This window comes from Oncorhynchus gorbuscha, linkage group LG21, assembly GCF_021184085.1.
Source record: "Oncorhynchus gorbuscha isolate QuinsamMale2020 ecotype Even-year linkage group LG21, OgorEven_v1.0, whole genome shotgun sequence".
NCBI classification, from domain to species: Eukaryota; Metazoa; Chordata; class Actinopteri; order Salmoniformes; family Salmonidae; genus Oncorhynchus; species Oncorhynchus gorbuscha.
Genome location: NC_060193.1, coordinates 282,993 through 299,114, shown reverse-complemented (window position 1 = coordinate 299,114; position 16,122 = coordinate 282,993). Strand labels below are relative to the sequence as shown.

At 35.8% G+C, this 16,122-nt stretch overlaps 2 protein-coding genes across 3 annotated transcripts in view; both read left to right on the top strand.

Moving 5' to 3' along the window:
- Positions 1-5,102, top strand: part of LOC124008430 (RPA-related protein RADX-like) — a 52,422-nt gene extending 47,320 nt beyond the window's left edge. Inside the window, exons 9-12 of the mRNA XM_046319701.1 lie at positions 1,831-2,004; positions 2,333-2,426; positions 4,089-4,213; positions 5,086-5,102. Of these exons, the coding sequence (XP_046175657.1) occupies positions 1,831-2,004; positions 2,333-2,426; positions 4,089-4,092 (272 nt within the window). The 3' untranslated portion in view covers positions 4,093-4,213; positions 5,086-5,102. The remainder of the gene's footprint in view (positions 1-1,830; positions 2,005-2,332; positions 2,427-4,088; positions 4,214-5,085) is intronic.
- Positions 5,103-5,426: 324 nt separating this feature from the next.
- The window catches only part of LOC124007649, a 36,825-nt gene continuing 26,129 nt past the window's right edge, over positions 5,427-16,122 (top strand). For both annotated transcript variants that reach the window (XM_046318312.1, XM_046318310.1), the window contains exon 1: positions 5,427-5,597. In XM_046318312.1, coding sequence (XP_046174268.1) covers positions 5,584-5,597 — 14 coding nt within the window. In that variant the 5' untranslated portion in view covers positions 5,427-5,583. The remainder of the gene's footprint in view (positions 5,598-16,122) is intronic.

Below are 16,122 nucleotides of genomic sequence, written 5' to 3'. Positions count from 1 at the left end.
TACATGGAACTCTATTCCACAGTACTACATAGAGCCATGACTACAGGGAACTCTATTCCACAGTACTACATAGAGCCATGACTACAGGGAACTCTATTCCACAGTACTACATAGAGCCATGACTACATGGAACTCTATTCCACAGTACTACATAGAGCCATGACTACATGGAACTCTATTCCACAGTACTACATAGAGCCATGACTACAGGAACTCTATTCCACAGTACTACATAGAGCCATGACTACATGGAACTCTATTCCACAGTACTACATAGAGCCATGACTACATGGAACTCTATTCCACAGTACTACATAGAGCCATGACTACATGGAACTCTATTCCACAGTACTACATAGAGCCATGACTACATGGAACTCTATTCCACAGTACTACATAGAGACATGACTACAGGGAACTCTATTCCACAGTACTACATAGAGACATGACTACAGGGAACTCTATTCCACAGTACTACATAGAGCCATGACTACATGGAACTCTTTTCCACAGTACTACATAGAGCCATGACTACATGGAACTCTATTCCACAGTACTACATAGAGCCATGACTACATGGAACTCTATTCCACAGTACTACATAGAGCCATGACTACATGGAACTCTATTCCACAGTACTACATAGAACCATGACTACATGGAACTCTATTCCACAGTACTACATAGAGCCATGACTACATGGAACTCTATTCCACAGTACTACATAGAGACATGACTACATGGAACTCTATTCCACAGTACTACATAGAGCCATGACTACATGGAACTCTATTCCACAGTACTACATAGAGCCATGACTACATGGAACTCTATTCCACAGTACTACATAGAGCCATGACTACATGTACATGATATACATGATAGTGGAGTAGGGGCCTGAGGGCACATACTTAATGTGTTGTAAATGTATTGTAATGTTTTTAAAATTGTATAACTGCCTTAATGTTGCTGGACCCCAGGAAGAGTAGCTGCTGCCTTGGCAGGAACTAATGGGGATCCATAATAAACCCCAGGAAGAGTAGCTGCTGCCTTGGCAGGAACTAATGGGGATCCATAATAAACCCCAGGAAGAGTAGCTGCTGCCTTGGCAGGAACTAATGGGGATCCATAATAAACCCCAGGAAGAGTAGCTGCTGCCTTGGCAGGAACTAATGGGGATCCATAATAAACCCCAGGAAGAGTAGCTGCCGCCTTGACAGGAACTAATGGGGATCCATAATAAACCCCAGGAAGAGTAGCTGCTGCCTTGGCAGGAACTAATGGGGATCCATAATAAACCCCAGGAAGAGTAGCTGCTGCCTTGGCAGGAACTAATGGGGATCCATAATAAACCCCAGGAAGAGTAGCTGCTGTCTTGGCAGGAACTAATGGGGATCCATAATAAACCCCAGGAAGAGTAGCTGCTGTCTTGGCAGGAACTAATGGGGATCCATAATAAACCCCAGGAAGAGTAGCTGCTGCCTTGGCAGGAACTAATGGGGATCCATAATAAACCCCAGGAAGAGTAGCTGCTGCCTTGACATGAACTAATGGGGATCCATAATAAACCCCAGGAAGAGTAGCTGCTGCCTTGGCAGGAACTAATGGGGATCCATAATAAACCCCAGGAAGAGTAGCTGCTGCCTTGGCAGGAACTAATGGGGATCCATAATAAACCCCAGGAAGAGTAGCTGCTGCCTTGGCAGGAACTAATGGGGATCCATAATAAATACAAATACACACACACTACCTACACACACGCACACACAAAGGTCTACTGTACTGGTAACACACATTCCCAGTTCTTGATGCTGATTGGTTAACCTCTAGGTTCTGGCCACCACTCAGTGATGCCCTACAGGAAGCTCCACCCAGTGCGTCAGTTTGTCCGATGGCTGCGGAGCGTGGATGACAGACAGGTGCTGAGCAGGGCTGTGGTTGGTGGATACTTCATCTACCCGCCCCCTCCCGTCTCCCTGGAAGCCTACATGAAGAACAGAAAAGGTATGACTGAGTTTCTAGTTTATCCAGGTTAGTTGACTGTAAATTCAGCAAAAAAGGCCCTTTTTCAGGACTCTGTCTTTCAAAGATAATTAGTAAAAATCCAAATAACTTCACAGATCTTCATTGTAAAGGGTTTTAACACTGTTTCCCATGCTTGTTTAATGAACCATAAACAATTAATGAACATGTGGAACGGTCGTTAAGACACTAACAGCTTACAGACGATAGGCAATTAAGGTCACAGTTATGAAAACTTAAGACACTAAAGAGGCCTTACTACTGACTCTGATAAACACCAAAAGAATCCATATTCATCTACGTGCCTTAGGCAAGGAGGACTGCAGATGTGGCCAGGGCAATACATTGCAATGTGAGACGCCTAAGGGAGGAAAAAGAAGAAGTATTCAATGGAAAGACAACAGGTGAAACATATGAGCACTTAACCAACAATGCAATTTAAAAAAAGAGAATAAGAGTAAGGAATAAAAGTAACAAGTAATTAAAGAGCAGTAAAATAACAACAGCGAGACTTTATACAGTCAATGTGGAGGCTATATACAGGGTATTACGGTACAGAGTCAATGTGGAGGCTATATACAGGGTATTACGGTACAGAGTCAATGTGGAGGCTATATACAGGGTATTACGGTACAGAGTCAATGTGGAGGCTATATACAGGGGGTACCGGTACAGAGTTAATGTGGAGGCTGTATACAGGGTATTATGGTACAGAGTCAATGTGGAGGCTATATACAGGGTATTATGGTACAGAGTCAATGTGGAGGCTATATACAGGGTATTATGGTACAGAGTCAATGTGGAGGCTATATACAGTGTATTACGGTACAGAGTCCACGTGGAGACTATATACAGGGTATTACGGTACAGAGTCAATGTGCCGGTGCACTGTTTAGTCAAGGTAATTGAGGTAATATGTACATGTAGATAGAGTTAAAGGGACTATGCATAGATAATAAACAGAGAGTAGCAGCAGCGTAAAAGAGGGGTTGTGGGGGGGGCACACGATGCAAATAGTCCTGGTAACCATTTGGTTACCTGTTCAGGAGTGTTATTTCTTGGGGGTAAAAACTGTTGAGAAGCCTTTTTGTCCTAGACTTGGCACTCCGGTACCGCTTGCCATGCAGTAGTAGAGAGAACCGTCTATGACTGGGGTGGTTTGAGGTCTTTGACAATTTTTAGGGCCTTCCTCTGACACTGCCTGGTATAGATGGATGGCAGGAAGCTTGGCCCCAGTGATGTACTGGGCCGTATGCACTACCCTCTGTTGTAGTGCATACTACCCTCTCAATCAGCCTGAATAACTGTCAGAATGGACCTCAATCAGCCTGAATAACTGTCAGAATGGACCTCAATCAGCCTGAATAACTGTCAGAATGGAAATGGAATAACTGTCAGAATGGACCTCAATCAGCCTGAATAACTGTCAGAATGGACCTCAATCAGCCTGAATAACTGTCAGAATGGACCTCATCGGCCTGAATAACTGTCAGAATGGACCTCAATCAGCCTGAATAACTGTCAGAATGGACCTCAATCAGCCTGAATAACTGTCAGAATGGACCTCAATCAGTCTGAATAACTGTCAGAATGGACCTCATCGGCCTGAATAACTGTCAGAATGGAGCCTTTTTCAATTGTCTTTTCACTGTTGTTTTTTTTCTTTACTTACCTACACACACACACCTTTTTTTCGCACATTGTAAGTAAGCGATTCACTGTAAGGTCTGACCTGTTGTATTCGGCTCACGTGACAAATAAACTTTGATGTCCTAATTAGCTTACTCTTGATTTCCAGCTCATAGATACAGCACCAGTCAAAAGTTTGGACACCTACTCATTCCAGGGTTTTTCTTTATTTTTTACTATCTTCTACGATGTAGAATAATAGTGAAGACATCAAAACTATGATATAACACATATGGAATCATGTAGTAACCAAAAAAGTGTTAAACAAATCAACGTATATTTGAGATTCTTCAGTAGTTGCCACCCTTTACCTTGATGTCAGCTTTGCACACGTTTATATTATTGTTCTGGTCTTCTGTTTCTTACTGTGTGTGTAGGTGAACTAGGCCTGCTGAGAGGGGCGGAGCTAAAGTGGGAGGTGGAGCGACTTCAGTACAGAGAGAGACGTAGCTTCTGTATCCAGGCAACCGTCACCATGGTTACTCACTGCCATAGAGGAAAGGTATCTAACACACTTCCCAGGACCACCCGTAAAATGTACGCATTCATGATTAAGTTGCTTTGGATAAAAGGGTCTGCTAAATGGCCTTTGTTATTCAGGTGGTTGGTTCACCCATTCCTACAGTATGGGGAAGGGTTAGGGTTAAGGTTAAGGGGTAGGGGTAGGGGGGTTAGGGGTTGGGGTTAAGGTTTAGGGGTTAGGGGTAGGGGGGGTTAGGGTTAGGGGTTGGAGGTTAAGGGTTAGTTGCTTTGGATAAAAGGGTCTGCAAATGGCCTTTGTTATTCAGGTGGTTGGTTCACCCATTCCTACAGTATGGGGAAGGGTTAGGGGTTAAGGGTTAGGGGTTGGGGGTTAGGGATTAGGGGGTTAGGGTTAAGGGTTAGGGGTAGGGTTAGGGGGTTTGGGGTTAGGGTTGGGATTAGGGGTAGGGGGGTTAGGGTTGGGATTAGGGTTAGGAGTTAAGGGTTAGGGGTTGGGGATAGCGTTAGGGGGGGTAGGGTTGGGATTAGGGTTAGGAGTTAAGGGTTAGGGGTTGGGGATAGCGTTAGGGGTTAGGAGGATTAGGGGTTAACATGACCTTTATGAAATATAAAGCCTCTTGTCTTTTTTTGTTTGTTTACATAAATGCTTCAAAATTCACAACAAGTGACGTTAATTGATTTAAGATTATCTCCTAAAACAAAACGTAAAGTATCTCCTAAGCCTGTGTTTTCTACAGACCTTATTTTCAGTGTTTATCCCCCTAAATAACAAAAAAAACTCAATTTCCCCATAGGCTTTGTCTAACCATGGTGGAGTTGGTGCCTACAAAAAGAAGCCATTATTGCTCTTATTTAGTTAGAACATACAGACTATCATTCTGTCTCCTTTAGGAAGACCAGTGTCTAGTGTGGACAGACAGACCTGCTGCTTCCTCTCCTCGTATGTCTCCCTCCTCTCCTCGTATATATCCCTCCTCTCCTCGTATATATCCCTCCTCTCCTCGTATCTCTCCCTCCTCTCCTCGTATCTCTCCCTCCTCTCCTCGTATATATCCCTCCTCTCCTCGTATGTCTCCCTCTCCTCGTATATATCCCTCCTCTCCTCGTATGTCTCCCTCCTCTCCTCGTATATATCCCTCCTCTCCTCGTATGTCTCCCTCCTCTCCTCGTATGTCTCCCTCCTCTCCTCGTATGTCTCCCTCCTCTCCTCGTATGTCTCCCTCCTCTCCTCGTATCTCTCCCTCCTCCCCTCGTATCTCTCCCTCCTCCCCTCGTATCTCTCCCTCCTCCCCTCGTATCTCTCCCTCCTCCCCTCGTATCTCTCCCTCCTCCCCTCGTCTCCCTCCCTCCTCTCCAGGCTCGTCGGTCAAATTGAGTCCCAGCCTTCTGATGCTGAGAGCAGGGTAAGATGCACACTGCTGCATAGAGTAATGGGGTTGGTTGTTATGTATCTATTACGCTGCTGTATAGAGTAATGGGGTTGGTTGTTATTATGTATATATTATCACACTGCTGTATAGAGTAATGGGGTAGGTTGTTATGTATCTATTACGCTGCTGTATAGAGTAATGGGGTTGGTTGTTATTATGTATATATTATCACACTGCTGTATAGAGTAATGGGGTTGGTTGTTATTATGTATTATTATCACACTGCTGTATAGAGTAATGGGGTTGGTTGTTATTATGTATATATTATCACACTGCTGTATAGAGTAATGGGGTTGGTTGTTATTATGTATATATTATCACACTGCTGTATAGAGTAATGGGGTTGGTTGTTATTATGTATATATTATCACACTGCTGTATAGAGTAATGGGGTTGGTTGTTATGTATCTATTACGCTGCTGTATAGAGTAATGGGGTTGGTTGTTATGTATCTATTACGCTGCTGTATAGAGTAATGGGGTTGGTTGTTATTATGTATATATTATCACACTGCTGTATAGAGTAATGGGGTTGGTTGTTATTATGTATATATTATCACACTGCTGTATAGAGTAATGGGGTTGGTTGTTATTATGTATATATTATTACACTGCTGTATAGAGTAATGGGGTTGGTTGTTATTATGTATATATTATCACACTGCTGTATAGAGTAATGGGGTTGGTTGTTATTATGTATATATTATCACACTGCTGTATAGAGTAATGGGGTTGGTTGTTATTGTGTATATATTATCACACTGCTGTATAGAGTAATGGGGTTGGTTGTTGTATAGAGTAATGTTGGTTGTTATCTATTATCGCTGCTGTATAGAGTAATGGGGTTGGTTGTTATTATGTATATATTATCACACTGCTGTATAGAGTAATGGGGTTGGTTGTTATTATGTATATATTATCACACTGCTGTATAGAGTAATGGGGTTGGTTGTTATTATGTATATATTATCACACTGCTGTATAGAGTAATGGGGTTGGTTGTTATTATGTATATATTATCACACTGCTGTATAGAGTAATGGGGTTGGTTGTTATTATGTATATATTATCACACTGCTGTATAGAGTAATGGGGTTGGTTGTTATTATGTATATATTATCACACTGCTGTATAGAGTAATGGGGTTGGTTGTTATGTATCTATTACGCTGCTGTATAGAGTAATGGGGTTGGTTGTTATTATGTATATATTATCACACTGCTGTATAGAGTAATGGGGTTGGTTGTTATTATGTATATATTATCACACTGCTGTATAGAGTAATGGGGTTGATTGTTATTGTGTATATATTATCACACTGCTGTATAGAGTAATGGGGTTGGTTGTTATTATGTATATATTATCACACTGCTGTATAGAGTAATGGGGTTGGTTGTTATTATGTATATATTATCACACTGCTGTATAGAGTAATGGGGTTGGTTATTATTGTGTATATATTATCACACTGCTGTATAGAGTAATGGGGTTGGTTGTTATTATGTATATATTATCACACTGCTGTATAGAGTAATGGGGTTGGTTGTTATTATGTATATATTATCACACTGCTGCATAGAGTAATGGGGTTGGTTGTTATTATGTATATATTATCACACTGCTGCATAGAGTAATGGGGTTGGTTGTTATTATGTATATATTATTACACTGCTGCATAGAGTAATGGGGTTGGTTGTTATTGTGTATATATTATTGTGTGTTGAAGGTTAGGTGCTATTATGTATATATTATTGTGTGTTGAAGGTTAGGTGTTATTGTGTGTTGAAGGTTAGGTGTTATTGTGTGTTGAAGGTTAGGTGTTATTGTGTGTTGAAGGTTAGGTGTTATTGTGTGTTGAAGGTTAGGTGTTATTGTGTATATATTATTGTGTGTTGAAGGTTAGGTGTTATTATGTATATATTATTGTGTGTTGAAGGTTAGGTGTTATTATGTATATATTATTGTGTGTTGAAGGTTAGGTGTTATTGTGTATATATTATTGTGTGTTGAAGGTTAGGTGTTATTGTGTGTTGTAGGTTAGGTGTTATTATGTGTTGTAGGTTAGGTGTTATTGTGTGTTGAAGATTAGGTGTTATTGTGTGTTGTAGGTTAGGTGTTATTATGTGTTGTAGGTTAGGTGCTATTATGTATATATTATTGTGTGTTGTAGGTTAGGTGTTATTGTGTATATATTATTGTGTGTTGAAGGTTAGGTGTTATTGTGTGTTGAAGGTTAGGTGTTATTGTGTGTTGAAGGTTAGGTGTTATTGTGTATATATTATTGTGTGTTGAAGGTTAGGTGTTATTGTGTGTTGAAGGTTAGGTGTTATTGTGTGTTGAAGGTTAGGTGTTATTGTGTATATATTATTGTGTGTTGAAGGTTAGGTGTTATTGTGTGTTGAAGGTTAGGTGTTATTGTGTGTTGTAGGTTAGGTGTTATTATGTATATATTATTGTGTGTTGAAGGTTAGGTGCTATTGTGTATATATTATTGTGTGTTGAAGGTTAGGTGTTATTGTGTGTTGAAGGTTAGGTGTTATTATGTGTTGTAGGTTAGGTGTTATTATGTATATATTATTGTGTGTTGAAGGTTAGGTGTTATTATGTATATATTATTGTGTGTTGAAGGTTAGGTGTTATTATGTATATATTATTGTGTGTTGTAGGTTAGGTGTTATTGTGTGTTGAAGGTTAGGTGCTATTATGTATATATTATTGTGTGTTGAAGGTTAGGTGCTATTATGTATATATTATTGTGTGTTGAAGGTTAGGTGTTATTGTGTGTTGAAGGTTAGGTGCTATTATGTATATATTATTGTGTGTTGAAGGTTAGGTGTTATTGTGTGTTGTAGGTTAGGTGTTATTGTGTATATATTATTGTGTGTTGAAGGTTAGGTGCTATTATGTATATATTATTGTGTGTTGAAGGTTAGGTGCTATTATGTATATATTATTGTGTGTTGAAGGTTAGGTGTTATTGTGTGTTGAAGGTTAGGTGTTATTATGTATATATTATTGTGTGTTGTAGGTTAGGTGTTATTGTGTGTTGAAGGTTAGGTGTTATTATGTATATATTATTGTGTGTTGAAGGTTAGGTGTTATTGTGTGTTGAAGGTTAGGTGTTATTGTGTGTTGTAGGTTAGGTGTTATTGTGTGTTGAAGGTTAGGTGTTATTGTGTGTTGTAGGTTAGGTGTTATTATGTGTTGAAGGTTAGGTGTTATTATGTATATATTATTGTGTGTTGAAGGTTAGGTGTTATTATGTATATATTATTGTGTGTTGAAGGTTAGGTGTTATTATGTATATATTATTGTGTGTTGAAGGTTAGGTGTTATTATGTATATATTATTGTGTGTTGTAGGTTAGGTGTTATTGTGTATATATTATTGTGTGTTGAAGGTTAGGTGTTATTATGTATATATTATTGTGTGTTGAAGGTTAGGTGTTATTGTGTATATATTATTGTGTGTTGAAGGTTAGGTGTTATTGTGTGTTGTAGGTTAGGTGTTATTATGTGTTGTAGGTTAGGTGTTATTGTGTGTTGAAGGTTAGGTGTTATTGTGTGTTGTAGGTTAGGTGTTATTATGTGTTGTAGGTTAGGTGCTATTATGTATATATTATTGTGTGTTGTAGGTTAGGTGTTATTGTGTATATATTATTGTGTGTTGAAGGTTAGGTGTTATTGTGTGTTGAAGGTTAGGTGTTATTGTGTGTTGAAGGTTAGGTGTTATTGTGTGTTGTAGGTTAGGTGTTATTATGTGTTGTAGGTTAGGTGCTATTATGTATATATTATTGTGTGTTGTAGGTTAGGTGTTATTGTGTATATATTATTGTGTGTTGAAGGTTAGGTGTTATTGTGTGTTGAAGGTTAGGTGTTATTGTGTGTTGAAGGTTAGGTGTTATTGTGTATATATTATTGTGTGTTGAAGGTTAGGTGTTATTGTGTGTTGAAGGTTAGGTGTTATTGTGTGTTGAAGGTTTATTGGTGTTGAATTAGTGTGTTGAAGGTTAGGTGTTATTGTGTGTTGAAGGTTAGGTGTTATTGTGTATATATTATTGTGTGTTGAAGGTTAGGTGTTATTGTGTGTTGTAGGTTAGGTGTTATTATGTATATATTATTGTGTGTTGAAGGTTAGGTGTTATTATGTATATATTATTGTGTGTTGAAGGTTAGGTGCTATTATGTATATATTATTGTGTGTTGAAGGTTAGGTGTTATTGTGTGTTGTAGGTTAGGTGTTATTGTGTGTTGAAGGTTAGGTGTTATTATGTATATATTATTGTGTGTTGAAGGTTAGGTGCTATTATGTATATATTATTGTGTGTTGAAGGTTAGGTGTTATTGTGTGTTGAAGGTTAGGTGTTATTGTGTGTTGAAGGTTAGGTGCTATTATGTATATATTATTGTGTGTTGAAGGTTAGGTGCTATTATGTATATATTATTGTGTGTTGAAGGTTAGGTGTTATTGTGTGTTGAAGGTTAGGTGTTATTGTGTGTTGTAGGTTAGGTGTTATTATGTATATATTATTGTGTGTTGTAGGTTAGGTGTTATTGTGTGTTGTAGGTTAGGTGTTATTGTGTGTTGAAGGTTAGGTGCTATTATGTGTTGAAGGTTAGGTGTTATTGTGTGTTGAAGATTAGGTGCTATTATGTATATATTATTGTGTGTTGAAGGTTAGGTGCTATTATGTATATATTATTGTGTGTTGAAGGTTAGGTGCTATTATGTATATATTATTGTGTGTTGAAGGTTAGGTGTTATTGTGTGTTGAAGATTAGGTGCTATTATGTATATATTATTGTGTGTTGAAGGTTAGGTGCTATTATGTATATATTATTGTGTGTTGTAGGTTAGGTGTTATTATGTATATATTATTGTGTGTTGAAGGTTAGGTGTTATTGTGTATATATTATTGTGTGTTGAAGGTTAGGTGTTATTGTGTATATATTATTGTGTGTTGTAGGTTAGGTGTTATTGTGTGTTGTAGGTTAGGTGTTATTATGTATATATTATTGTGTGTTGTAGGTTAGGTGTTATTATGTATATATTATTGTGTGTTGAAGGTTAGGTGTTATTATGTATATATTATTGTGTGTTGAAGGTTAGGTGTTATTGTGTGTTGAAGGTTAGGTGTTATTGTGTATATATTATTGTGTGTTGAAGGTTAGGTGTTATTATGTATATATTATTGTGTGTTGAAGGTTAGGTGTTATTGTGTGTTGAAGGTTAGGTGTTATTGTGTATATATTATTGTGTGTTGAAGGTTAGGTGTTATTATGTATATATTATTGTGTGTTGAAGGTTAGGTGTTATTATGTATATATTATTGTGTGTTGAAGGTTAGGTGTTATTATGTATATATTATTGTGTGTTGAAGGTTAGGTGTTATTATGTATATATTATTGTGTGTTGTAGGTTAGGTGTTATTATGTATATATTATTGTGTGTTGAAGGTTAGGTGTTATTATGTATATATTATTGTGTGTTGAAGGTTAGGTGTTATTGTGTGTTGAAGGTTAGGTGTTATTGTGTGTTGTAGGTTAGGTGTTATTGTGTATATATTATTGTGTGTTGTAGGTTAGGTGTTATTGTGTATATATTATTGTGTGTTGAAGGTTAGGTGTTATTATGTATATATTATTGTGTGTTGAAGGTTAGGTGTTATTGTGTGTTGTAGGTTAGGTGTTATTGTGTATATATTATTGTGTGTTGAAGGTTAGGTGTTATTGTGTATATATTATTGTGTGTTGTAGGTTAGGTGTTATTGTGTATATATTATTGTGTGTTGAAGGTTAGGTGTTATTATGTATATATTATTGTGTGTTGAAGGTTAGGTGTTATTGTGTGTTGAAGGTTAGGTGTTATTGTGTGTTGTAGGTTAGGTGTTATTATGTATATATTATTGTGTGTTGAAGGTTAGGTGTTATTATGTATATATTATTGTGTGTTGAAGGTTAGGTGTTATTGTGTGTTGAAGGTTAGGTGTTATTGTGTGTTGAAGGTTAGGTGTTATTATGTATATATTATTGTGTGTTGTAGGTTAGGTGTTATTGTGTGTTGTAGGTTAGGTGTTATTGTGTGTTGAAGGTTAGGTGTTATTATGTATATATTATTGTGTTGTAGGTTAGGTGTTATTATGTATATATTATTGTGTGTTGAAGGTTAGGTGCTATTATGTATATATTATTGTGTGTTGAAGGTTAGGTGTTATTGTGTATATATTATTGTGTGTTGAAGGTTAGGTGTTATTGTGTGTTGTGTGTTGAGGTTAGGTGTTATTATGTATATATTATTGTGTGTTGAAGGTTAGGTGTTATTATGTATATATTATTGTGTGTTGAAGGTTAGGTGTTATTGTGTGTTGAAGGTTAGGTGTTATTATGTGTATATTATTGTGTGTTGAAGGTTAGGTGTTATTATGTATATATTATTGTGTGTTGAAGGTTTATTATGTATATATTATTGTGTTATTAGGTGTTATATATATATTATTGTGTGTTGTAGGTTAGGTGTTATTATGTATATATTATTGTGTGTTGAAGGTTAGGTGTTATTATGTATATATATTATTGTGTGTTGAAGGTTAGGTGTTATTGTGTGTTGAAGGTTAGGTGTTATTGTGTGTTGTAGGTTAGGTGTTATTGTGTATATATTATTCTGTGTTGAAGGTTAGGTGCTATTATGTATATATTATTGTGTGTTGAAGGTTAGGTGTTATTGTGTGTTGTAGGTTAGGTGTTATTGTGTATATATTATTGTGTGTTGTAGGTTAGGTGTTATTATGTATATATTATTGTGTGTTGGGTTAGGTGTTATTGTGTATATATTATTGTGTGTTGAAGGTTAGGTGTTATTATGTATATATTATTGTGTGTTGTAGGTTAGGTGTTATTATGTATATATTATTGTGTGTTGTAGGTTAGGTGTTATTATGTATATATTATTGTGTGTTGTAGGTTAGGTTATTATGTTATTGTGTGAAGGTTAGGTGTTATTGTGTGTTGAAGGTTAGGTGTTATTGTGTGTTGAAGGTTAGGTGTTATTGTGTATATATTATTGTGTGTTGAAGGTTAGGTGTTATTGTGTGTATATTATTGTGTGTTGAAGGTTAGGTGTTATTGTTGTAGGTTAGGTGTTATTATGTATATATTATTGTGTGTTGTAGGTTAGGTGTTATTATGTATATATTATTGTTATTATTGTTGAGGTTAGGTGTTATTATGTATATATTATTGTGTGTTGAAGGTTAGGTGTTATTGTGTGTTGAAGGTTAGGTGTTATTGTGTATATATTATTGTGTGTTGTAGGTTAGGTGTTATTGTGTGTTGTAGGTTAGGTGTTATTATGTATATATTATTGTGTGTTGAAGGTTAGGTGTTATTGTGTGTTGAAGGTTAGGTGTTATTGTGTATATATTATTGTGTGTTGTAGGTTAGGTGTTATTGTGTGTTGTAGGTTAGGTGTTATTATGTATATATTATTGTGTGTTGAAGGTTAGGTGTTATTGTGTGTTGTAGGTTTAGGTGTTGAAGGTTAGTGTTATTGTGTGTTGAAGGTTAGGTGTTATTATGTATATATTATTGTGTGTTGAAGGTTAGGTGTTATTATGTATATATTATTGTGTGTTGAAGGTTAGGTGTTATTATTATTGTGTTTGAAGGTTAGGTGTTATTGTGTGTTGAAGGTTAGGTGTTATTGTGTGTTGAAGGTTAGGTGTTATTGTGTGTTGAAGGTTAGGTGTTATTGTGTGTTGAAGGTTAGGTGTTATTATGTGTTGAAGGTTAGGTGTTATTGTGTGTTGAAGGTTAGGTGTTATTATGTGTTGATTAGGTTAGGTGTTATTGTGTGTTGAAGGTTAGGTGTTATTATGTGTTGAAGGTTAGGTGTTATTATGTGTTGATTAGGTTTATTATGTGTTGAAGGTTAGGTGTTATTATGTATATGTTATTGTGTGTTGTAGGTTAGGTGTTATTATGTATATATTATTGTGTGTTGAAGGTTAGGTGTTATTATGTATATATTATTGTGTTGAAGGTTAGGTGTTATTGTGTGTTGAAGGTTAGGTGTTATTGTGTGTTGAAGGTTAGGTGTTATTGTGTATATATTATTGTGTTGAAGGTTAGGTGTTATTGTGTGTTGAAGGTTAGGTGTTATTGTGTATATATTATTGTGTGTTGAAGGTTAGGTGTTATTGTGTGTTGAAGGTTAGGTGTTATTGTGTGTTGAAGGTTAGGTGTTATTGTGTGTTGAAGGTTAGGTGTTATTATGTGTTGAAGATTAGGTGTTATTGTGTATATATTATTGTGTGTTGAAGGTTAGGTGTTATTATGTGTTGAAGGTTAGGTGTTATTGTGTGTTGAAGGTTAGGTGTTATTGTGTGTTGAAGGTTAGGTGTTATTATGTGTTGAAGGTTAGGTGTTATTATGTATATATTATTGTGTTGAAGGTTAGGTGTTATTGTGTGTTGAAGGTTAGGTGTTATTGTGTATATATTATTGTGTGTTGAAGGTTAGGTGTTATTATGTGTTGAAGGTTAGGTGTTATTGTGTGTTGAAGGTTAGGTGTTATTGTGTGTTGAAGGTTAGGTGTTATTATGTATGTATTATTGTGTGTTGTAGGTTAGGTGTTATTATGTGTTGAAGGTTAGGTGTTATTGTGTGTTGAAGGTTAGGTGTTATTATGTATATATTATTGTGTGTTGTAGGTTAGGTGTTATTATGTATATATTATTGTGTGTTGTAGGTTAGGTGTTATTATGTATATATTATTGTGTGTTGAAGGTTAGGTGTTATTGTGTGTTGAAGGTTAGGTGTTATTGTGTGTTGAAGGTTAGGTGTTATTGTGTATATATTATTGTGTGTTGAAGGTTAGGTGTTATTGTGTATATATTATTGTGTGTTGTAGGTTAGGTGTTATTATGTATATATTATTGTGTGTTGTAGGTTAGGTGTTATTATGTATATATTATTGTGTGTTGAAGGTTAGGTGTTATTGTGTATGTATTATTTTGTGTTGTAGGTTAGGTGTTATTGTGTGTTGTAGGTTAGGTGTTATTGTGTATATTGTGTGTTGAAGGTTAGGTTGTGTGTTGTTGAAGGTTAGGTGTTATTGTGTGTTGTAGGTTAGGTGTTATTGTGTATATATTATTGTGTGTTGAAGGTTAGGTGTTATTGTGTGTTGTAGGTTAGGTGTTATTGTGTGTTGTAGGTTAGGTGTTATTGTGTATATATTATTGTGTGTTGTAGGTTAGGTGTTATTGTGTATATATTATTGTGTGTTGAAGGTTAGGTGTTATTATGTATATATTATTGTGTGTTGAAGGTTAGGTGTTATTGTGTGTTGTAGGTTAGGTGTTATTGTGTATATATTATTGTGTGTTGAAGGTTAGGTGTTATTGTGTATATATTATTGTGTGTTGTAGGTTAGGTGTTATTGTGTATATATTATTGTGTGTTGAAGGTTAGGTGTTATTATGTATATATTATTGTGTGTTGAAGGTTAGGTGTTATTGTGTGTTGAAGGTTAGGTGTTATTGTGTGTTGTAGGTTAGGTGTTATTATGTATATATTATTGTGTGTTGAAGGTTAGGTGTTATTATGTATATATTATTGTGTGTTGAATGTTAGGTGTTATTGTGTGTTGAAGGTTAGGTGTTATTGTGTGTTGAAGGTTAGGTGTTATTATGTATATATTATTGTGTGTTGTAGGTTAGGTGTTATTGTGTGTTGTAGGTTAGGTGTTATTGTGTGTTGAAGGTTAGGTGTTATTATGTATATATTATTGTGTTGTAGGTTAGGTGTTATTATGTATATATTATTGTGTGTTGAAGGTTAGGTGCTATTATGTATATATTATTGTGTGTTGAAGGTTAGGTGTTATTGTGTATATATTATTGTGTGTTGAAGGTTAGGTGTTATTGTGTGTTGTAGGTTAGGTGTTATTGTGTATATATTATTGTGTGTTGAAGGTTAGGTGTTATTATGTATATATTATTGTGTGTTGTAGGTTAGGTGTTATTATGTATATATTATTCTGTGTTGAAGGTTAGGTGCTATTATGTATATATTATTGTGTGTTGAAGGTTAAGTGTTATTGTGTGTTGTAGGTTAGGTGTTATTGTGTATATATTATTCTGTGTTGTAGGTTAGGTGTTATTGTGTATATATTATTGTGTGTTGAAGGTTAGGTGTTATTATGTATATATTATTGTGTGTTGAAGGTTAGGTGTTATTATGTATATATTATTGTGTGTTGAAGGTTAGGTGTTATTATGTATATATTATTGTGTGTTGTAGGTTAGGTGTTATTATGTATATATTATTGTGTTGAAGGTTAGGTGTTATTGTGTGTTGAAGGTTAGGTGTTATTATGTATATATTATTGTGTGTTGAAGGTTAGGTGTTATTATGTATATATTATTGTGTGTTGTAGGTTAGGTGTTATTATGTATATAATATTGTGTGTTGAAGGTTAGGTGTTATTGTGTGTTGAAGGTT